At 44.0% G+C, this 24,126-nt stretch overlaps 1 protein-coding gene across 6 annotated transcripts in view; it reads left to right on the top strand.

Moving 5' to 3' along the window:
- znf516 (zinc finger protein 516) overlaps window positions 1-24,126 on the top strand; it is a 60,539-nt gene that overhangs the window by 21,645 nt on the left and 14,768 nt on the right. For all 6 annotated transcript variants that reach the window (XM_078933188.1, XM_023963939.2, XM_011473315.4 and 3 more), the window contains 2 exons: window positions 10,829-12,994; window positions 18,116-19,438. In XM_078933188.1, coding sequence (XP_078789314.1) covers window positions 11,227-12,994; window positions 18,116-19,438 — 3,091 coding nt within the window. In that variant the 5' untranslated portion in view covers window positions 10,829-11,226. The remainder of the gene's footprint in view (window positions 1-10,828; window positions 12,995-18,115; window positions 19,439-24,126) is intronic.

Genomic DNA, 24,126 nt, shown 5'->3' with positions numbered 1-24,126 from the left:
TTCATGTTTTCTGTCCTGTAGTTCATTATCAGTCCACTAGGGGTGTAGGTACCATAACCATTCAGCCTGCAACAACCGTTCGTGTCTTTTGACTAGTGCTGACGTCACATTATGATTATTATTAGTGCATTTGCAGCTGAACGGACAGCGGTCCAAACCCTTCTCTGGACCGCACACTGTAACAAAGCATCCTCCCTGCCTGCAAACACGAAGCTACGAGACTCCAGCTGTTCTGCTCAAACATGGTTATCTTGTGTGGAGCAGCAGGTTCATTCTAACAGACACAGATCTTTTTACTAAGTGGGTTGTGGCAAAATCTCTCGAGAAACTTTACAAAGAATAATGTCAGACACAACTTATGAGGGAAAAGAACTTTAGGCTACAAAGGAAACGTGAAATGAAAATATGTAGAACCCGAGCAGATCTCCACGTAGTTTGTCCAAGTGGGGCTACCGTAGTGTGAGGTTATCCTCAGTCTTAAGGACCCCGAACGGTTATTGCAGTCTGAATGGTTACGGTACCTACAGGGGCAGTAGAAGGGCTTTTCCTTCTCATTTTAAAATGGCTTCTCCTGTGAAATCTCAAAACGACTTTTGGTGGGAAAGGTTTGATAGTCTTCAAAACTTTTTGATGACAGTAACTCACTCATCTGTTGTGTTTTTTTAATGACGACTTGTGTTGGAAATCCAAAATTTGTTGATAGTTAATTCTTTAAAATACAGGTCCACCTAAACTTTAACTAAAACATGTCATTACTGACAAAAAAATTATAATTTTTTTTATGGATTTAATGAAAGGTTTTAACATCTTAATGCTTAATAAAAATCAAAATTGTGTCTGTTCTTTGATGCACTGGGCTTTACAGGGTTAAAGTTACATTGTTGTGAACAAAATCTTAACAAATAACCCAAACATATCATACTCAATACTATTTTTATTTCATAAAAGATTATATTCCAACATTTTTTTGTGGATTTCATGAAAGGCTTTAAAAACATCTTAATTCCAAGAAACGAGGATTATTATGTTTTGTTGTAGTGGGCTTTAGAGGCTTAATTGGGTTTTTTAACTGGGTACAGAGTAGTTTGACTGTTCTTCAAAGGCCCGTCCATGCGCTAAAGATAAATAGAGCTGCCATTATGTAAGAAAGTTTTGCTCGTCCTCACACGCAGTCCAACAGTTTGGGATTACCACTTGGATTTAGTGTTTGGAGTGAGATTAAGGTTGAGGTCAAAGTTTGGTTGAAGTTCATTTTCGGGCTCCTCAATGATTAAAAAGTTGCACATCGGGAGCGCTGGGGGCAAACTTCTCAGCCGTTGGGGAGGGGAAGCTCCGCTGGTTGTGCGCTGACGGCGGATTGGAGGGCGTGCATGAGGAATGCCGGGGGTTTGGCGGGTGGGGGGGTGGCAGCGGCGGCGGGCTCTTTGGGTAGGAGCACCCAGGGGTTAACGAGCAGTGTGAGAAAAACAGGCAGCACTTGGGAGGAAGGGGGGAGGAAGCCTCTCCTTACACACACTAATGCAAACACAGTGAATCCCTGAGGAAGCTGGAGATGATTGGAGAAAGGACCGCACTTGCTGCCTTTGAAGGCACCAAAACTTTCAGGAGGGGGGGTGGGGGGCTCTGCATCCATTTGTCTTAAGAGAGAACAAAGAAAATGGTTAAAACTAAGAGTTTTTATTAAAAACAAATCTAAACAAGCTCTAGAAATCCCAGCACACCTTAAAAATTTGTGTTTTGGACAAAATACGTTATAATCTGCGAAAACAGTCCATCCCAGTCACGGTGATATTAATCATAAACTCTCAGTTTTGGGTTGAGAACCGTCTGCTATCATGGGCGGGTCACTAAAATGTAAGTTGACAGTAATGACGCAAACACCTACGACTTTCTCCACACAAACAGAGAGCCGAACGGCCTCCTCACTGCGGTGGAGCAGGCCGGGAGGCAGGAGCGCTTCATCGAGGGGGGGGCACTGTGGGGACACAGACGGCGTGGACCCCATTGTTCTGACTGGGTCTGAGGGATGGGGGAGCAGGGATGGGACCAGTGATGGAAAGGAAAACTGAGAGCCCAACAATGCCACAAAGCGTCCCCCACCCTACTTCTGTTCTTGGTCATGAGAGAGAAGGCACCAAATGAAAATATGCCACAAAAACCCAGCTAGTCCCAAAATGAAAGTGGCCATCACACCAAACATGTTCTATCAATGAAAAAGTTAGAAAACAGCCGATCTAACAGGACTTTGTTCAGTCAAATGTGGAATGCACACTGACGGCGGTATTCCTGAACTACAGTGTTCCCTCGTTTATCCTGAGAGCTCCCCTCTAAAAATAAACGCCAATAGGCAAAATCTGTCAAGTAGTCACCTTTGTCTGAATTTGTTCACAATTAGTGTAGATGTTTTTAAAATGTGAAACTCCTCCTTACATATTTTATGCATTTTTCTCAGACAGACATGAACATTTTATGACTTTTCTCTCTTGGGAAGACTACTTTTGACTACTGCGATTCTTCAACCCTTTACGGAACTAACGTAATTCTGAAGTGTCAAAAAGTAGCCTGCCGCGGACATGAAACCCTTTACGGTAGTGACGTGGAGTCAAGCGGCTTAGCGCTGTTATGAAAAACTGCCTGAATCAGCTGATTCCCGTTGACTGTTTAAAGGGTCAAAGAATAACGGCACGTTCAAGAGCAGCTTTTCATAAACACCTTACAAAGTTTGTGAAGCGTTGGATCATTTTTTCCTGCCACAGAATCAGATGATGTACATTGCCTTTGGAAGGCCTTCACTACCGTAGTGTTGCATATCAGCACAAAGCTGCTTCTCTTGGCTTCAGTATCTGCTGGAATTTTGTTAATTGCATAAACGTTTGACGAGTTACGGTAGTGGAAAGAATGTCAACACTCGAGCTAAAGCTCTGGTGTCAAAGGGTTAAGTCACTTTAGCTGCTTGATAAGTCTATGTTAGTCCTTATAGCTACACCGGAGTTCATCTGCACTTGTCAAACAAAGCAAAACATCTAAGAAAACAAACACTACATTTAGGCTTTTCTTTTTGTGACATTCCCAATATCTCCACCTGTGTGACATAGTTTCAGTCACAACTTCTGATCCAAGTTTGTGCATCGGTGTCACCGGAGCTGAAGGCTTTTTGACAGCCGCACACTTCGCACAACGGTTTCTGTTTCGGCTTCTGTTCACAGGTGACAAACTTGTCGTCCTAGAAAAGATCCTCTAAATCTTCAGTGTGTGTTCCTGACAAACACGTGCATGTGTGGGTGTGCGCTGCCATTCCAGCTGTGCTCTCATCGCCGTACAGCAGACCCTCTTTGTCTGCCGGTTCAGAGAAGGGTGGAAGGTGAAGAGCAGTTTGTTCATAATGGATTATTGATTAGTCCGAGAATACATTGGCTCCACACTTGTGTGGGTGTGCGTTAGAGTGGGAGTGTGTGTTTGAGACCCCATAGTTTCCCTTCTGTTCCTCTTGGAGAACTGAATGTCTCTACTTTATAAGTAACTGTACAGAGGACAGTGCTGTTTTCTGTTACGTGTTCTCTGTGTGTTCTACTCCATGAGTGAGCAGTTCTCTGTGTGGACTGTTATTCTTTCAATGCTGCCTGGATGACAGTTTTAAAAGCCCACAGTGTGCAGATGGAGTTTCTAAAGACGTGTGTGGACGACATGAAAAGCCTCCTCTGTTTCCTTTCTTGATTCCTCAGTTCTCCTGCATGTTTGCTTGTGTTTGTGCGTTCATACCAACAGAAAGTCCTCTCTGTATTTTTTTGCCTGCTGTGTTTTTTTTTTCCTCCTATCAACTTTAAACTCTCAACTTTACCCCACTTTTACGGACGACTATTCTTTATGCTACGATGACACTGGATTACGAAACACAAGTCTATCTAAATGCAGGTGTGTGCCATTTTCGGACTTCCACCTTAAAAAGTCTTGCGCTCACGCATCGCTAAGCAAGTTTTGAAATCTATTCTTGGGCTCTAAGTACAAAACACACAGCAACTGAGTGTGCAGCAGAAGTTAAACAAGTTGAACCTTGATCAAACCGGGATCGGGATTTGATAGTGACGTTTGGGTAGCGTTAGCTTTTTCTACCGTCTGAAAATTGATCATGAAGAAAAAATTAATAATTGCGGTTTGTGCCCAGTCGGAATTATACAACATCAAGACTTTCATCATAGGAATGGAGCTGTGAAAGTCTGGAGTAGGGCTGCACAACATGAGGAAAACTCCAGATTTGCGATATTAGTGATCAATATTGCGATGACGATATAACTTGCGATAAATGAACAAATAGAAAAGCAACTAAATACATAATTTCCATTTCACTGCAACAGTTTAAAAAAAGAGTCAGCATATCTTAAATTATACTTCAAATGACCCTCGTCTTCATAGGAGGCGGGTTTCTAACATCAAAGGGCTCCATCTGATTGGTCAACAACGTGAAGGGCTCCATCCGATTGGTCAAATGCATTAAGGGATTCATTTGATTCATTAAATACTTCAAGCTTCCATAAGATTAATTTAGCACATTTAAGGGATCCATTTATTGAAGATTTCACAGACTTTTGCGATATGTGTATTGCATAGCTTGATATTGCGATAACGATACATTTTCAATTTGATGTGCAGACCTAGACTTGAGCAAGATTCATGAGATTTGCACCACTTGGTCATTTGACACTAAGCCTCTTCCATCTGTGAGTACATGTGCCAGTATCTGGTAGCGAAAGACCCGCGTGAACACCGTATGCTTAAAGCGTGTTCTAGACCCAACCTAACATGCCCAGTTTCTACGTGGCATTATGGTTTTTAGGCCACTTCCACGCGGACAAAACATTTGTGTCTTTGCGTCTTTTGCTGACAGAGCATCCGTCCGTCCGTCCGTCCATCCTTGCATTGGTTTGGATCTCCCTCTGTCTGGTTTCTTCTTCCAACTCAGATGCCAAAGCATTTCCAGGCCAGCCAAGAGATTTACTGGTAGATATAAAAATGACAATGCCTCACTTACAAAGCATCCAGGCCACATTCTTCCTGATGTGGAGGAGCATTGGCCCCACGGAGAGTTCCTCCTGGATGGGGAACATTTTTCAGCATCCTATTTCTAGGGGAAACCCCAGCCAACCTGTAAAGGAAACTCAACCCAAAGTGAGATGACAAAACATAGGAGTGATTAGCTTCATCTTTAACTTTCTGTGTAACACAATGGAACAGTCCAAGGTCCTGATCGCTGTACGACATCACAGACATCATCCTGCACTCAGCTGTAAACTGAATGCCCATATTCTAGACTCCTCCACCTGGAAAAGTGAGTCATTTCTAATTTGGAGGAAGCAACCCACCCTTTTCTGGCAGAGCAGGATCGCCTTTAGATTCTAATCCCTGCTTTAAAGCTTAAGGGAATTTCTTTCTTGATGTTACTGATGATGGTCCTGATCCTAAAGATACCTTCTCCAGCTTCTCTGCTTGCTGCTGATTACCCCGATCGGGTGGTTCTGCGAATCAACAGCGATCAGTGCAGGAATGTGGAAAAGAAGGAAGGTGGCAGACCTTCGTGACTGGACTCAGGCAGGCAGTCAGCCACTTTGGCCTCCAGAGGGAGCTGTTCAAACAGCTGCTGTTCACTGAGATGCCACTGCAACACTAAACCAGCCTTACTTTTTTAAGCTTGCTGTTAAATTGAGTTAAAAAAAAACAACCCTCAGATTGAGACCTGTAGACAAGAATAATTTGCACATGACCTGCATGCAAAATTCAATAACAGCAATAACAGATTTCCCTCCAGATGTGGTCTGTATGAGTGTGTCAAACAGAAATAAGCAGGCCGCTGCACAACGGTGGCCTATGGATGGGAAAATGAGAGCGGATTTCCTGCTCTTTTCCCCTTTCTGCTTCAGACTGCTCTGAAGTCAGAGCACAAGAGGCGGTGCGGGGCTGCTGGTGGTGTTTTTGTTTGACACAGAAGTCATTATCAGCTGAGTGTAGGCCTTCTTACGCTCGCTGTGTGGGACTCGTAGTGGGGCAGCCTAAACGGCCATTAGTGGCAGCTTTCTCCCCAGAGGCTGGACAGGTCGCGAGGTTAAAGGGGGCTATTTTTCTGCAAGTTCAGAACAAGTTTTTAGATTTTTAATCAAATTCCATTAATGAAATACACAAAGTAGGGTTTTAAAATAATCAATTTTTGCTGTTCAGTGTCAGGAATCTCTGGTGTGATGGTTTTTTCTTTGTGTGTATGTGTAAGGTGAATTAGCTAAAGGATGTCGGTGACAGCAGTGAGCAAAGGATCGTCTTTTAGCTCCTTGAAAACCTTTCTGTGTTAAGGATTTCCAGTCTGCTTTGTCTTTTCTGCCAAACGTCCTTCCTGTTCTGTTTTGTTTGCGTCTGTAGCCTCAGTGTTTAGCGACCTGTATTGTTTCCCTTATGGTGGCTAATCTCATTACGTTTCAATTTGCACATGTGACTGACTGCCTGCTGGATGACAGGCTTATACTGTTGAAGGGTCTCAGCCCCTCTCAGCCTTGATAACCCCGAGCCAACAAGGTCCTGCAACAGAAAATGATCCTCATTATCCTCCCTTGTTTTTGTCACTGGAAGGAGAAGAAACTACTAAGTATTAATGAGTGACATGAGGTGGTGGAGACAGAGAGCAGATGGTGCTGAATGGGCTGGGTGGGGTGAGGGGTTAAGGCTCGAGTAGCAGTTTGTTTCACAAATGTTGGTTAAAAACAAGGGAATCGACAATTCTTGGTTTAAACCGAACCGTATGTTGAGATCTTATTGGCTGTGGCGAGCCCTGAAGGCATAGGCCGAAAGGGGAACAAACATGTTACGCCATTAAACCGTGAATCGTTGCGTTCGTACTACCAGTCTGTTTACGTTGGGGGTCAAACAATTGTGCTAGATTTACTAAGGGTTTAGTATTTATCGTTCTTGAATATTACACCAGGCTGGATGGCTCGGTTGGCTGCGTGTAGGACCGCCGCGTTGGAAACCAGGGTTTGATTCCCAGGGGGCAAGACCCTTCGTGCTACTGCTTAACTTTGTTGCCAAAAAGAGGCCCAGGCCTGGGTCTCCCAGTGCCGGTCCCCAGCCCGGATAAGATCCAGGGTTGTGTCAGGAAGGGCATCCGGCGTAAAACTCTCTGCAAAACCTACTGTGTGACTCGGTGAAAGCTGATTGGCTGTGGTGACCCCCAAAGGGATATGCTGAAATGTGACACCAGGCTAAAGCCAACTGGAAGGTTTTCCTTCATGGTTACTTGCTTATTAGAAAATTATTAAAAAGGATTTTTCTGGATTTGTAGTTTGAAGTTGTTGTTGTTTTGCGGTTGTTCTTTCTACATTTCTTTCAGCAGCAGAGAAAAGCAGTTTAAAGTGTTGCGCATCAGCACTAAGTCACTTTTCTCTGCATCAGAATCAGCTGATTGATGTCGGCAGTGTTGCAGAGTTAAAAGCTTGAAGACTGATTGATTATAAAGTTTTGTTTATGTCCATTTTTTATCAATGAGAATGGCTGATAGAAAACTGTCTGCCGTAGTACTGAAGCTCATTCGAATAAAACTTTAAATCCGTTATAAACAAAACCTAGTCTTTTTTGTAAATGTTACTATTTTTGTTAAAGACTGGTTTTTGTCAAGTGAAAAAACTAATTTGTGTCTATTTCTGTCAGATTTTCACCAGCATTAAAACCCCAACAATGCACTTTTAAAGGAACGTTTCTTTAGAAAAAGTAGCGCCGGTTTCACTCCTTTTTTCCAAGCCTGAGCTTGGTAAGTGCTCCAGGAGGAATAACACTGAAACACTGAGGCTTTTCTCAATGTCACTCTGGAAAGATACAGGCTTTAGTTCTGGGTAGTCATTTAAGTCCAAAAATGTAGGACTTTTGCGCTCACCTACCTCCTCCACCACCTTATCCTCTCATGATTATGATCAATTATCCACTTGTAATTAGAGCCTGGCAGTAACTCAGCTTATGGGCTCTGACACTCTGTGTAATAGCCTGTAATAATGTTGTCAGTCACATTTCATATATAGCACACGTTTGGGCAGACTCCCCATAGACATTTTCATATTCCCACCTTTTTTGATAGGAATTCAGACATTGATGATAATTGTATTACTAAAATATGACAATTTTATAGAAACCAATCATTGATCTATGTTTTTAGGCCACCGGCAGAGAAGATGGAAGAAATAGCTGGCTTTTATTGTTGTAGTTTCTGCATACAGTGTGTACAGTGACAGAAGAAATCATCCTTTCAGGATGGGCTTTTCCTGCTGCTCGGGCTACGATTCACATAATGAAATCAATCAGCTCTGCTAAAGTCTACCTGAGTCCTCACTCCTCACTCGTTTTCGGTTCCTTTTGCTCTTCGATCTCATTCAACTCCAGTTTGAAATAAAAAAACACCAAAACAAACTGTCTGAAGAGCCACTTCCTGTTGTGTACTTAAGATCCCTGTCATGTGACGGTGGCGGTGAGGCAGGCGTGTGAGGCCAGAATGGGGAGGAAATATGGCGGTTTGGCTGATCTTGCTGATGTGATCACAATGCCAGCCCCCCACCCCCACCCTTTCAGCCATCAGGCTTATTGTGTAAAGTGTTGACTCAGCCAATGTGGCATCACAGCCCGACACTGGCCAGGCACAACCTCTGCACCAGCGCACACACACATGAACGGTTGTCATGCAGAGTGCTGTGGTTACTTTACTCACATTCATACTCACAACCATCCTAAATAACAGACATCAGAAACATGGTTTACCCAACAAAAGCTAAGATTTGGGTTTTAATTTGGTGTCTCTTCCTGAAATACCCATCCTCTAATGGCGACGACCATGAAACTCACATAAACTTACTACCATCATTAGTTAGTTTCTGTTTATCAGTTTTGCTACACATGGTACTTTTGTGCTTACCCTGTCCTTAATATGTGGTAAAGTACCACAAAAGACATAAACAGGCATAAACTCAGCACATAAATACCAAGTAGGTACCATGTAAAACCCAGTGTGTACAGCATAAATACCCTGTAGATATAAAATAAACTAGTAGGTACCACGGAAGTATGAACCGAATAGTACTTCATAACAAATACAATGCAATACCACCCAAATACCACTTAAGTACCAAGTAGGTAAAAAAGTACCATGTAAATACTACTTAAATATCCTGTAAGTACTCAGTAGGTAAAATAAGTACCATGTTAATACCGCCTAAATACCCTGTAAGTATTGTACTTTAAAAGGAGGCGTCGTCTAGGGCTGGGCGATATGGATTTTTCACATCCCGACATAGATATCTTCTTAACGGGCGATGACAATATAAACCAAATAACTGCTTTTGTCAAATTTGAACCCTCTGTGGCTCATTAGACAAATGCATCTGCAGGTTGTTTGGATTTTAATATTTCTTCCAATCACACTTTAAGCATAACAGATGCATTGAAGGAACATGATGCAACAGTTTTATTTTCAGATAAGAAAAGGCATTTATATTACAAACTAAGCTTAAAATTAAAGCTAAAGCGTTGAAGTTTCAAAAGAGGATATATATAAACGAGAACTTGATCAGAACTGCTCCATCCGTTCCATATAAAAATAAAACATTAATTCTACAAATACATTCTAATGTTTATCTTTTTTCACAGAGTAAATATAAAATTGGCAAACATTTTTGTCAACATTTCGTGAATAAATTAGGAATAAAAGCCAACTCTCCGAATTTCTTCTCATAATTTCGACGGTTGCTGCTGTGCAGGTCTGACCATCATTGTCTATTTCAGTCTGACATTGAGCATGCTGGTGCTTCTGAGAAAAAAGGCTGCTGGTATTTCCAGTTTTAGAAGGAGCAGGCCTTCTGCAGAATTTGCAGTGCATGTCACTCTGTTTCTGTTGGATTTTAAAGAACTGTAGTAACTCCACACAGGGGCTGAATTTTGGGTCACCGGCCAAGTTGGCCCGTAGATTTAAAAAAACAAAACAAATTTACCAGCCAAACATTTTTTTTTTTGGCCAAATTACAACACTATTTTACAAAGAAATACCTTAAGCATGCTACTTTTTCTGAATTTTTTGTTAAGAAAAGGAATGAAAAATAAATAGTATAAACACGTCTTTACTGTCATCTAACTGTAAACTTAAACTCAAACTAAGAAAACAAGCCAGAAAACAGTTGAATGTTTTGGATGATTGTTGTTATATATCTTTAACATTAAAGCTGCTGCTCTCATGCGGAAACAACATCTGACAGGTCACAGTTTTTGGTGGAACACCGGCTCTGTAACGCTACAAACACACTGGATTCAAATCTGTTATTATGACTATGAAAAGCCGTTTCCATCATCAGGGGATTCATCATTGTAATACACTCATATCAATGAAATTTTCAAATCAGTGACGTCATATTGGCTTTAAAAAAACGTAGTGAGCGTGGTGTCTGAACTGCTTTTAAAGTCCACGGCACTACATAGTCCCTATGTTTACGCAAACGTTCATTCCCCACGTGGTGACCAACCCTCCAACTTTTACTCGCCAAAGAGGAGAAAATGCGTGCGATCGGCAAATGTTAATTTTGGACCCTTCAAAATAAAAGTCCATAGAAAAAAAGTTAAAATGCAAAATATATGGTTATTGTTTTATTGCGTTGCACTTTATTTTTGTCCGAAAAGATGACATATTTACAGCATGCAGCCTCCAGCATCCATGTTTGATACTGTAAATGTATTTTGAAAATACTTTTGACATAATGTTGTTTTACTGACATGTCTCCTCCTTCTCTTGTCTCCCTCCCCCCCATCTCTTTAAACTCTGCAGGTCCCCTGGCAGTCATATAAGCGCAATGCCAGCGACACATTTATGCCACGAGGATGAAGACACAAAGAAAATGAGAGGCACATATGTTTGGCATAGCTGCTGTGGTGCAAAGGCCTCTTAAAAGTCCACTCACACCATGACCTCTTGAGTCTTCTCATCCTTCAGTGTCAGTAAGGCTGAAGTTACCCAAAAAAAAGCACATGCGTGTTGCTTTGTCAGGTTGGCACTAAATCACCTGCTCTACTAGTTTCTTGACTACTGGATGATTAAAGGCAGATTGGATTTAATCAAGCGAGTGAGGCATAGAGGACGTCTCTAGATGTACATGTGGAGATAGCAGTCAGCTGTCGATGAGGTTGTGAACATCCAGGTACACAGGTGTGGAGTTCATTTATACCATGAATCCAAGAGATGCCTTGGAGGTAATGGAGACCCAGGAAGAACAGCAAAGGGAAAAGGTGATTGGACAAAAGGCCAATCCTGGAAATGAGACAGAGTTTGAAGATGATAGAGTTCCCGGGTCTTACAACTGCAACATCTGTGGACGCAGCTTCCCTTTCCTGAGCTCTTTGTCACAGCATATGAGACGCCACACAGGCGCACGCCCGTACAAATGCCCGTACTGTGACCACAGAGCTTCTCAGAAGGGAAACCTCAAAGTTCACATTCGCAGCCACAAACTGGGCACGCTGTCTATCCACCACTCCAACAAAGATGAAGAAGGTGGAGCTGAGGAGGAGGAGATGAGGGTTTCCGAGGGGTTGGATGGAGGGACAAGTCCAACGAAGAGCAGCTCAGCCTGTAATAAGATGGTAAACGGCGATGTCGGAGAGGAAAGTCGGAGGAAAGTTCCTGCACGGAGCCTGAAAAGAGACAAATCTGTAACCAACCAGCGTCCTTACTGTTGCCGACTGTGTGGCTATGAGGCCCAACGAGAAGACCAGCTTCTCAGCCACATCGAGAAAGTCCACATAACAGCAGACACAGAAGAAGACAGTGTCTCTGTCAAAGAAGAGGCTATGCCTGAATCGGAAGCTGTCCAACCCCAGAGTGACGGTACCTTCCCCTGTGAGACCTGCGGCCAGGTTTTCTCCCAGGCGTGGTTTTTGAAGTCTCACATGAAGAAACACGCAGGCATATTGGACCACTGCTGTCGAATTTGTGGTAGAAGGTTCAGGGAAGCTTGGTTTCTTAAATCTCATATGAAAACACACAACACCAAATCCAGGTCCCGTTCAAAAGCCGATGTGGTTGAACGTCCAGCAACCATCAACGATGTAGAACAGGATCCAGATCTAGTTACTGCCTACGCTACATCTGTTTATCAGACATGTTCTAAATGTGGAAACCTTTTTCATAACAGAGAGAGCCTGAGAGCTCACGATAAAGTCCACTGTCTAAGCTCTGGTAGAAAATCCCCGATTCATGGTGGGCCTCAGGATGAGAAGGATTCACCTGCTACCAAGAGACGTTTTCTTGACTACTTAAACCTCCAGTCTGTTCAGGACAAAACTTTGGATAATGACGAGGATGCAGAGAAAAAGTTCCTTGGTCAAAGAATTCCAGAACTAGATCCAGTCTGTAGCTACCAGGCCTGGCAATTAGCCACCAAAGGAAGGGTTGTAGAACCGGTGGAACCTAACTTTAAGACCTCCCATGGAGGAGGAAACACAGATGAGGATGGCATTGTTGGAGCTGCTGTGGTTTTTGAGAAGGAACGCAGTAGTTATATTCTGAAAAGCCAAGAGAAACGCAGCTCGGGCCGGCGCACCAGCTCTGTGATCGGGAGTCACAACTCTTCGGAGGATTGGACAGCAGAGAGTCTCAGCGACTCTGAGTACCGACCCTCAAGCCGCCAAGACAAACGGAGAGCTTCCCAGTCGCAAGCTTCCTCCAAGTGCAACGAATGCTTTGAGTGCGGAAAGTTGTTCCGCAGTCGACACCAAATGATCGTCCACCAGCGTGTCCACAAAAAGGATGGAAGGAGGACTTCAGTGGGTGATAAGGAACGATCTGCCAAGGATGACCGATGGGCCTCTAACAGTGATCCTGATTCAGGCTCTCCAAGCCGATCCAGCTCTCCAGGTTATGGAGACTTTCCACCTGCCTCCACCCTTGGAAACCAGGCCTCTGAGATGGGTACCTCAAGCTCTGGAGAGACTGCAGGTTTGTTTGACACATTTACATTTATTAAAGAAATGTTGTTTCAACAAAATGACATTGAGTTAACCCTTCAACACCAGAACTGTTGAGGGCAACAACTAAACAATGCACCCTCGTAAATACTGTAAATCTTTGACTGTTTCCGTGATCCCAGTGTATTAGCTGATTCTGATGTGGAGAAAAGCAGCTTTTCTATTGGCTTTGCACCAACAAGCAACACATTACTAACATAAGTTTTGCATAATGGCCCAAGACCAAAAGGCCAACAATAGAGCTAAAGCTCTGGGCCCTGGAGGTTCTGTGAGTTACCACGGTAAGTTTGAGGCTATGGAAGTTGATAACCTCAGCTTTCGGTTCCAGAAATGGAGGTATGTCAAGTTGCCATAGCAACTCATGCCCTGAACATAACCTGGTCTGGAGCAGGTTTAGTTGAAGGTTAGTTTGTTTACAGAGAGGTGCAGCAGCATGGCGTGTCCATTTGAAGATGATTTAGTGGATGAAGAAGCTCAGATAATACTTTTTCCACCGTGAGAGGGTGATCAGACCACATATGGACACTTTTTACTTTGAGCTAACTTAATTATTTGCTTCAGTTAAGAAAAATCATTTTTTGTTAAGTCAGTTTAAAAATAACACGTAGTTATCAGACAGTTATTTTACTTTCATTCAAATGAATTCAATTAAGTAGGTGTAACTTTGGTGCTGCTGTTAGATCGGCACCGCAAGGAATTGTGGGATACCATTCCCTTTGCCTGTCTGGAGGAGGTTTAAGTGTGTTTTGTTGTAACTGTTTTACCGTGTTTTGCCGAGTTATTTTGTCCTGTAATGTTTAATTCTTTCTGCACCATGAGTGAGAGGGAGGAAGAGGATGATGACCAAACCCTTTGTGCTGAAGAAAGTTGCAAGATCTAAAATTAAAGTTAAAGTTCTTGATATCTGAACTCAGGCTCCATAGTGCAAATCCACACTGGATCATTCATTATAATGTTATAAAAATGGGAATATCTGCGGGCCCAGAATTAGACATATGAGAGTCAAGCATCACAATGAAGCTAGAAATAAGATTAGAAACTCCTGTGTTTACTCTGTTCGTTATTTTTTGCCAAGCAGAAACTCTTTCTTTTGCCGTATTACTTTTTTTCTTTTTTTTTAAATTGTGATGGGCGTATAATCTTCATACGCCGTCATTAAAACCTCCGACTCCCTCTCTCTAAAGTATAAAGCTCTTTTTTTCTCCACGCGTTTCCATGGTGACTCCAGAAATCAGCGATCTATTGAGAATGTCTTTATGTACTTGACATGCACGTGCATTAACCCAGGGTTACCAAGTTGAGCGTAATTACGCCAACTCATATCCGGTCTGTTGGAACCCACATACCCAGAGTAAACAAGTTCAGGCGGATTTCAGCCAGAGTTCAGGCTTAAAGTCAGGCTAGTTTAAACATGCTTCCTGGTGATAAAGTTCCACTCCAATCATCTTTTGATCTATTTGTAAAGTAAGTAACTATGCCGTTTCTAGCAGATGAAACTAAATCTGGTGTTTTCTTGGACACAGTTCTGCGAGAGCGGCAGTAGTTTATCAGAAATTCACCTGAGTTGTGGGCGGGACCATTGACCCCTTCCCTTCCTTGTTGCTGAGAGCAGGGAGCTTGTGGCCCACCCACCTTCTACATCACAAACATGACTCTTTTTCAAGCAGCATTTTTTCATCTGCTCCTGATTCACAACAGTTTGAATACGGAAATACTCAAATATTTGGCTGAATTTTCTTCATACATGTCCTCCATCACAAAAATGCTGCAAGAACACGGTAAAAATCAAAACTTGTTATCAACCAAAACCCGGACTCTTTTCAGCGGTGTGGATCAGAAGAGTAGAACAGTTTAAACCATCAAGCTTTTATCTGGCGTTGCTGTTGTTTGTCTGCGTTGTCACTGTGACCTCGTTTCAGCAAACCGTTATCCGTTAAAGTGGGTAGACAGTCACAACCGATTTTGTCAAAGCAACACATTATCAACCCTCCTCCACTGTGCTTGATAGGAATTGTGCAAACGTTCCTTTTAATTGAAAGTCAGGAAACGATATAGTTCAACTCGTGAGTCAAAGGATCCACAGAGAAGAGATTAAATGTCATTTCCCCTTTTTCTTAAAAAGAAAACGAGTTTATTGGCCAGTAAACCAAAATTAAATTTCTGGTGTCTGTTAGTTCTACGTCTTGGGGGGGGGGGCGCCAGATGGTTTTGGTTAAGGAAATTAAAAAAGAGTTTTATTCAGTGTGGCCGTCAATGTGAAAGGCTGTATGCTAGTGTCAGACTGGGGGATGGTGAAAGCAGCCTGTTTTGTTTGAAGAGGTCAGGACTCCAAAAGCTTGGGAGCTTTAGGGTTCACATCAAACTTTAGGATGCATCCAAACGGAAAGAAAACTCCAGCAACTAGACTTTATGTGGATTTCCTAAAGTTATGCAGCATTTTCCCACAAACTCCAGAGTTTGAACACCCTGTCAGCACTCTGTGAAAGGAGGTCGCCTCAAAACAGGAAAGAGGGAAAATCTCTAGAAAGGAGGACAATTATGTGCAGCACGTCCTTTTTACTCGACAAAAATGTTCAAAGATATCAACATCTAAAAACACATAGCATTTAAAAAGGAAAAAAAGCTAAAAAATAGAGAATAGAATGACTTCGAATTGAATGTAACATTCCAATAATAAGTCGTGTTTTTTGCTAGTTTTAGGCAAATGGTTTGTATTTTTCAGTTTTCATGTAACTAATTGTAGTTTATTTAGGTTAAAATGACAAAAACCTGTTTAATAAGTGGAAATAACTCAATATAGAACAAAATGTGGGCAAAATAAAATATTATCTTAGTACAATTTGGCCTATCTTATTAAATTCTCATACAATTTTAAACTCGCACTTATTCTTAGAAAATAAATCTAATTTTTTTCTGGAATAATGACAAGGAATGCCAGGTTGATTTTATTGAACTTAAAAATAACTTCCTTCAAATTGAACCAAAAAGGACAGTACAAGTCTCACATCAAGTGTCAATAATTTGGAGCCTAAAGATTTGGCCTCATTTTAATAATAAAGTCCTTATTGATCCAAGCTCCTAATGAAACAATCAATTCTGGACGGATTCTGAGAAAAGCTTGGAGAGGTTTAGAGCAAAGAGAAGTTCAAACCTGGAAAACTAAAAATAAGGCTTGAAATCTTCTGTGGGAACTGGAGGCACCATGTGGCCAAACATCCAAACTACGTCCATGGAAATCAAACGGGGAAAACTGAATGCTCTTCCCTGTTCCGTTGAGGATTTCTTGACATATTTAGGAAGTTGGCACCTAAAGGAAGGATTGTGTAAACGGCATTTTTGAAATGACGGCCTGCACAACCAACACAAAGCGTGGAGTTAAAAAAGTGAAAATATCCTTCCAGTTCTAGCATTCAGAGAGCTGCACGTCTGCAGACGCGTTGGAGCATTGCGCTATTTATGGTCTTCCTGTGCCAGGAAGGCCCCCCCTTCACACACAGACATGCCACCCCACCCCCAAAAACATATTTCTATGTATGTTTGGTTTTTTTAGGTTTGTGCCTCACTTCCTCCAAACCTGTTCTCTGTGTCAACAGTTGCCAAATCAGACGTTGTGTAGCATGAAAAATCTGGAGTCGTAGCTTTAGATCCAGATTCATCTAAAACATAAAAAAAGCGATGAAGTCCTCCCTGTCCGCTCATCCGGTCCACGTTGTTATCCTGACTCCTCAGTGTCCCGCTCAACACGTCATCCAGTCAAGACATGGAGGAACGTGGGAGTCTTTCCACACAGCTGCAGACAAGTCACTTATTAAAAGATGCCGTCAGTGTTTTATTTTGAAAGGACAAAAAAGATTTGAAATGAAAGCTCACAGGAAGAGATCTAGCGGGTAAAGGAATGTTTTTTTTTTTAGTTAGTAGGTTGTCTGTCTTTCTCCAGTCCTTCTGGCTCAGCTCAGTGGAGTCTCAGCTGTTTGTATAAAGCTTTATTGCAAACAGGAAGTGACAGACAGCCAAGCAGTCTCCTACAATATCTGGAAGTCCCTGATGGAAAAACATCTACACAGATTAAGATCATTTAGATTTGAGGATTAAAAACTATACTTTTTTTCTGTAAATTAAGCTTCTGGTACCTGTTTTCCTGTTGAAAGTGGGACCTATAGGATGCAGAACAGCTGCTAGGTCAAACCCCCCCACCTTGTGGCCAGTTTGGAGAACTGCACATAAATATGCTGACTTAAGTTTAATAAAATATACAAATACACATGTATTTTTTTAATTACTTAATTGTGAATATGGTTTTATTCATGATTAATCATGGTAATGACACAGTCTGCTTCTATAAAACCCAGTGAAAGCTGTTCATTCTCGTCCTTTTTCATCAGCTTCTGATTTACAAATGAGTCTTTCTCATTTTGTATCAGAACATGTTCTGTTCACATGTTGCATTGGAACATGGATCTATAACCTGAGGCTCTTTTATCACTCCATTATGGCTCTTTGGGTTTGAAGTAAAATGCAAACTTCTTGAATGCAAAATGGGTTTGTTATTGTTGTTTATCTGCTCATCAGGTTCCATTCGTATTTAGGTCTTCAACATGTCAGATCATTGAGTAAAAATGCTGGTAAAAGGTTTAGTCATCTGAGGTAGGGCTTTAGTATTAGATGATCTTATTGAAGTTACATTTATAGATTAACAAGGATTCTACAGCAATGCTGTTAGGTTTATATTGAATAGTAAAAGGAGAAAAAATCTGCCGCTGTCCAAAGTAAAAAGTTAAACTTGTTTTATGAGGAAAAGTGCAATAGCATTGTAATTCAACTTTTGAAAATATATGCAGTACGGAATTATTTGCCAGAAATGCATGAAAAATGTATATAATTTTTCTAAACATAATAGTTACTTTGCGGCTGCTGTGGTCTCCTGCTTCAGAGCAAAGCTGAAATCACTGTGTAGAAATGCTGCCATCTGGTGGCCAATTACCGAAAAGGCGTTTTAATCAAACTAGACTGAGCTGGTTTGAGTTCTGACCAAAGTCGAGTCCTTTTCTTTGCACATTCTGATTGAATGTGTTTTCACTATTTTTCCTTGCAGATAAGAAACCTTATATCTGCGGCTTGTGTGACTTTGCCAGCGTGGACTCACAAGCGTATCTGAATCATGTTCACGTCCAACACCCAGCTGCTTCCAAAGACGCACCCAGCCCTCTTCCCAGCCCTGGCTGCAGCCGGGCAACCCCCAGCAGTTATCCAAAACTCAAAAAAGCTTTTCTTCAGGGTTTCAACAACACCTCATCACCTCACGCGTGTCCCCCAGCCCGCCCCTCCCACCTGGATCCAGCCATGACCCCCGTGGATCTATGTGTGAGGCCAGAGGGCATCAGGGGGATCACCGCTTCAGCTCCGGATAGGTCAAGCCTCTCCTCTCACAAGTGCTCCCTGTGCTCTCACTGCACCCGCTACCCGGAGGTCCTGTGGATGCACCAGACGGTGGCTCATCGCATCAGCAGCACCAGCTCCAGTCTAGCTCCAAAATGGGCAGTGAGAAACAACTCCAAAGGCTCCAGAGACAGTCCGCTGTCCGCGAAAAGACGGACTGGACCGCCACCCATGCTGGAGGGGCGGGAGTGCCAGCCTCTGCCTCCTCTGACGCGCACCCAACGGACGCAGCCTCCAACCGGCTCTACGGAGGTCCCCAAAAAGAGTAAGACGTCAGCTCATTCAGCTGGCACATCGCTGTCCTCCACTGGTCCTTCATCCTCCTCATCCTTCAGAGGCTCCCCATCCACGTCCACCAAACACGCCGGGAGGGCGTCTGTACGCTCAGCCAGCAACTCCAGCAGCATCAAACACACCGCAGACCGGAACCATCGCGTCAGACCCAGGGTGGATTTGCATCCTCGGGGCGGCTCACAGACATCCGCTGGATCTCTGGAGAAGACCTCTGGCGGCCTCTCTCAAGGCTCTGCCGCAAACGCCAGCTCTGCCGCGGCGTCCAGGACAGCCGAGCGCCTCTTGACGCCACAGGAGGGCCTTGGCTTCATGCTGTCCAGCAAACATGGACTAGCAGACTACAACCGGGCGCGCCTCTCCCCTCACCAGCCGCTCCACAACTCCCACAACCAAAGCCGAGTGAGCGCCTTGAGGCCCGGCGCCATCGCCTACAGCGCCAGCCCCCAGCCCAGCTACAGCTCCCCCCCGGCACGCAGAGGTGCTCACCAGAGTTCTTCCTCATCCTCATCCTCATCCTCGTCTTCAGCACCCTCAGACACACATGGAGACGTGAAGCCGGAGCCAACAGCAGAGAAACAGGACATGCCAGCGGATGTTCTGGGTTTTCTCAAAAACTACAACCCCCATGAGCTGGCCGCTCTTTACCACCGCTGGGGGGCAGCCAGCGCCTTGTTGGATCCCACAGGTACTCAGTCTTTGTCTTTTCTCAGTTTTTTGGTGTTTTATTTTAAAAAAAGGGCTGCCATTCGTACTGAAAGCTGAAAGCCTCTCAGTTTGTCTAAAGTTGTAGACTACATTCACACCAGCATTGGTAACCCGGGTTCAACGCCATAAACGCGCTCTGGGCTCGCATGTTCAAAACTCTCAGGTTCACACGTAGCTACACACATTTTTGAGATTGTTTTCGGGCTCTACGTTGAACGCACGTCGAAGGTTAAAGCAGGTCCAACTTTAACCAATCAGGGACTTTTATTTGTCAGTGAAGCACTGATGGCGTTTTTTTCATTCAAATGCCAACCATTTGAAAATTGATGATGAATCATTGCAATAATAATTTTGCTGCGCTCCTTTATGCAAATGACTTGTAAATCATTCAGATGTGGGAACTCTGAGCTTCAGCTCTCTCTATAGGTTTTCTACAGGATTAAGGTCTGCAGACTGGTTGGGTCACTCCATGACATGGATTGCTTCTTCTTCAGTCATCCCTTGGTTGCCTTGGCTGTATGTTACAGGTCATTTTCCTGTAAAGGACCCGTCCATGACTCGTTTTAAGCCTCCTTCCTGAGGGAGGGAGGGAGGTTTACACTCATGATTTGACGGTACATGCCTCCACCCGTCCATCCATCCACACGCTGAAGTAGCCCTGTGCAGAAAAACACCCCCAAAGCATAATGTTTCCACCTCCGTGCCCAACAGTGGGGATGGTAATCTTGGGGTCGTAGGCAAACATGACAGGTGGAGTCGATGCCAAAGAGCTCCATTTGGGTGTGATCTGACCACAGCAGCTTCTTCCAATCACTCTCTAAATCATGAAGGGGTTTGTTGGCGGGCCGGCCCATGTGCTTCTGAAGCAGGGGTATTTTGTGAGCACTGCAAGAGGTTCAACCGGAAGGTAGAAGCAATGGTTTTCTTGGTGACTGCGGTTCCAGCTGCTTTGACATCATCAACTAACTCCTGCCGTGTTGTTTTAGGCCGATTTCTCTCTGTTCTCATGATCATGGAAACTCCACCAGGTCAGATCTGGTTCTGAGCCCCAGACCTAAAGGTGGATTGATTGATGGTCGAGTTGCAGCAACAGTTGTCATCTTAACCTCCAGCTACTTGCTGATGGTTTTGTAGGCCGTTCTGGTCTGGTGCAGGTCTACAATCTTCTCCCTTCAATCCGCTGAAAGCGCTCTAGTCTTCCTATGTTGGAGAGTTTGGAGTCTGATGGACTGATTCTGTGGACAGGTGTCTTTCTACAGGTGATTAGTCCAAACAGGTGTCTTCAGGTGACAGGTTGATTAGGAGAGTCGAACTAGTCTGTGTGAGTCTTAATGGTTAGTATGAGATCCAATACTCATTTCCTCCACTGTATTAGGTCTAACATTTGTCAGACAATGATTGACTTGCTCTTCTTCTTACCTGCAGGGCTTTTCCTTTAGCTCATAGGAGGTACTATGACTGCACGTATGCCCGCTCCTATTCAGCTGAGGATGTGGGGCAGCTTGCATGTCCATATAGGAAGAAGGCTTCGTGCGTCCATTTCTGTCTTTCTTTTACCGGGAAAGACATGGAAGAACCTTTGCTGCTCTCAGGTCTGCAAGGCATGCCTGGTCTCCAGCTCCACTCTCCCAGAAAGCTGTCACAAACTGTTTGGGTCACGGCTCTGCCTGATGAAGAGGCTCACGCAGATGCGAGCAGAGGCATGGGGAACAGGAGCGGCGAGGGAGAGATGAGACAGAATAATTACCCCACCAGCTGCTTTGGAAATGGTCATTACCCAACATCCGCATTATTTGCCCATTTTGGGTTGTGTCTCTGAGGTCAAGTGGGGCTGCGTGGAGCCAGGGGTCAAAGACAACAGCCCCAGAGCGGACGCGTGACATCGCTGTCACCCGTCCGGGCGCATATCGTCACAATCTGCCTTAGCCCTTTGAGTCACAAGCGATAAAGTGACCTTTTCTGAGCAACTGAGTCTTTCTCCCGTTTCTCTCTGTAATATGTGTCCGGGTGTGTGTTGGTCTGCTTGTGTTTCCGTCCGCCGCTGTCTTGTGTTTCATTAGAGCATCAGTGAGAAGGGCTGGCGGCTCCCAGGAGCAGCAGAGTTATCCAGAGGCCAGCAGCCAGGCTGCCAGAGACACGCTTTGTCACCTCTCCTGCCTCCCTGTCCTCCTCCTTCCTGCTTTGCCCCCCCTCCCACAGTTACACACAAACAACTGTCTGCTACACAGGTATGCCGACGTCTTCATGTGTCTGCTGGCCCTTCTAGGCTCGTAGGACCCCCTTTCTGTGCTAACGCGCCCCCAAACCTCCAGGCTTGTTATGTGTCACGAAGCGAGGTCAGCATTTGTGTGTGTGTGTGTGTGTGTGTGTCCGTGTGTGTAACGGTCAGAATGTCATGACATAGATTCAGTCGGCTTCACATGCAGTTTGTGAAATGATTGCAATCTCCCAGTTCGCAAATGACCACTTTTAGCCAAAAGATCAATCTGGAAAGGTTGTTCATGTTTCTGCTGCAGATTCTTTTCTGCTTTTCAGTCACAGTTTACTTTTTCAAATTCCATTATTGTAACTCTGACTGAAGTGGGACTTCCATGCAGATACAAGGACACGCTGGGTTCATTCTTGGATTTTAAAACTGAACTTGACTAGCTGACACATTTACGCCGGAATCACGGACGCCGTTCCTTCGCTTAGAAACACGCTCTGCAAATAACCTGCGATTGTTGAAATCCATGAAGAAGGATTTGAGATGTTTGAAGGCTTGAAAACTCCTCACTAAACACTCGATACATTTTCTCAGACAGACGTGGACATTTTCACACTTTTCTCTCTTGCTTAAACTCTCAGAGCTTGGATTTGGTACAGTGATGGACGGATGGCGTCTCTTTTAATTCAGGGAAGTCCCAACCGTTTGAAAAAATTGACATTTCGCATTAAGTCTCTTCCAACTGTAGGAGGCGCTAGTAAACTCTAGCAAAAAGGAAAAGAAGCCCCTCCCTGCTTGTCCAGTGTGAACGCCATGGGCCAAACCAGGGATGGGTAAAGTGCGGCCCGGGGGCCACACGCGGCCCGCCAAACTATTTCATCTGTCCCGTCACACTGAAATCAATTATATTGACACTTCTTATTGATTTATTTTCCCTGTAATTCTGGTGTCTCCCCATAGATGACACTTTACAAATAAAGTGACTATTGTTCAGGGGAAGAAACTCATCATCTTTGGTGTCGTGTTGGAAGATTAGTTGTTTTTCTAATGTTTAGTTGTGTCTTCCGAATTGGACAGTAATGTAGCGGATTATCTTTTCCAACAGCTCATGAATGCAGCATTTTTTCTAACTTTGCTTCTTTCCATGGAGGACATCAAGCCGTTGGTGCAACTGGCATTAAAATGAAAAACAAAAGTCACAGTTTTGAGATAAAAACACCAGAATATAGATAGTAATTTTCAATCAAAGATGACAGATGGTTTTTGTTCAGATTCCATAATATTTCTTTCTCTTGGGAGGTGGATGCCTCTGCTCCAGGTCCGGCCTTTCTATCAAATTTTAGAACCCTTTGTGGTCCAACGGTTCTGGGCTGAACGCTGCATTTATCACTTAAACAGCACTGGTGGGACCTTTGCACAGGGTTCAGGGGGGGGTGAAGAATGTAAGGTCTGGTCGACCTGCTACACCCTTACTCCCCCTTCCCTGTGTGTGCTGTGAGCATTCACTGCTGTCTGTCGCTTGCGGCGTGCCCGCAGACACAAATGTGCAGGAACATTTCGTGCAGGCCACCTGCGTGCCATGCACAGGTTTGGCGGTTTTTCACCCGCAGACAGCCCGAATCCGCCCGAGTCTGAGGCATCGGCTGCGTCCTTTACTGTCATGATGGAAAACGGCGTCACGGTTTGCTGTCCTTCCTCTGGATTCCACCTGAATTCTACATGAGCTCTTCTCATTGGTCGTTGCTAACTCTGTGTAAGTTAATGTGCCTGTTTCAACGTTGCTCTCGTGGACAAGCACACATGCATGGAACGCACACACACACCTGACATGTGACACACGGGCAGCGGAGCGGGCACATCACAGCCGGGGCGTTTTAATTGCCTGTAATTTATGCAGTGTGTGTGTGCTGCGTGTGTCCTGCTGTCAGCGTGTGAGATGATGCTGTGTGACAGCTGCAGTCCAGCCCCTGGAGCGAGCCGCTCATAATGACACATTAGACATACTAATGATGCCGGCCCGCCGCGCCTCCACTGCTGATGCTACCGAGCTGCAGCGCTCCAGCCAAGCCCCGCGCTCACACACGGTGGCGTGCTTTTTGACCTTTCTGTCTTCATTCAGTGACACGCTGAAACGTCCTAAAAGCTGATGCTAATGCCTCTGAATGAATTCCAATCAGTCATAAAAGAAAAAAAGCCGTGTGAAGGCAAAAACAGGCAATCAAATCCCAAGTCATTGAAAAGGGGGTTTGTAACCTTGGAATACTTTCACACATTCCACTTTCTTACTGATGAGATCCACCTTTTTGGAGGATAAGTCATGTTTTTTAAAGTTTAGCTGGGGGTGCGACTTTTACTAAGGTGGGCTATGTGATTACTAAAAAAAGACACCAACAACTGCAAGAGGGCGCTGTAGTAATGTGGATCAGTGTTTGCTGCGTTCACACTTGGCGTGTGGCGTTCAC

This window comes from Oryzias latipes, chromosome 16 (assembly GCF_053564925.1).
Source record: "Oryzias latipes strain Hd-rR chromosome 16, Olatipes_Hd-rR_3.1".
In the NCBI taxonomy this organism is placed as follows: domain Eukaryota; kingdom Metazoa; phylum Chordata; class Actinopteri; order Beloniformes; family Adrianichthyidae; genus Oryzias; species Oryzias latipes.
This window is presented reverse-complemented; position numbering and strand designations above follow the sequence as displayed.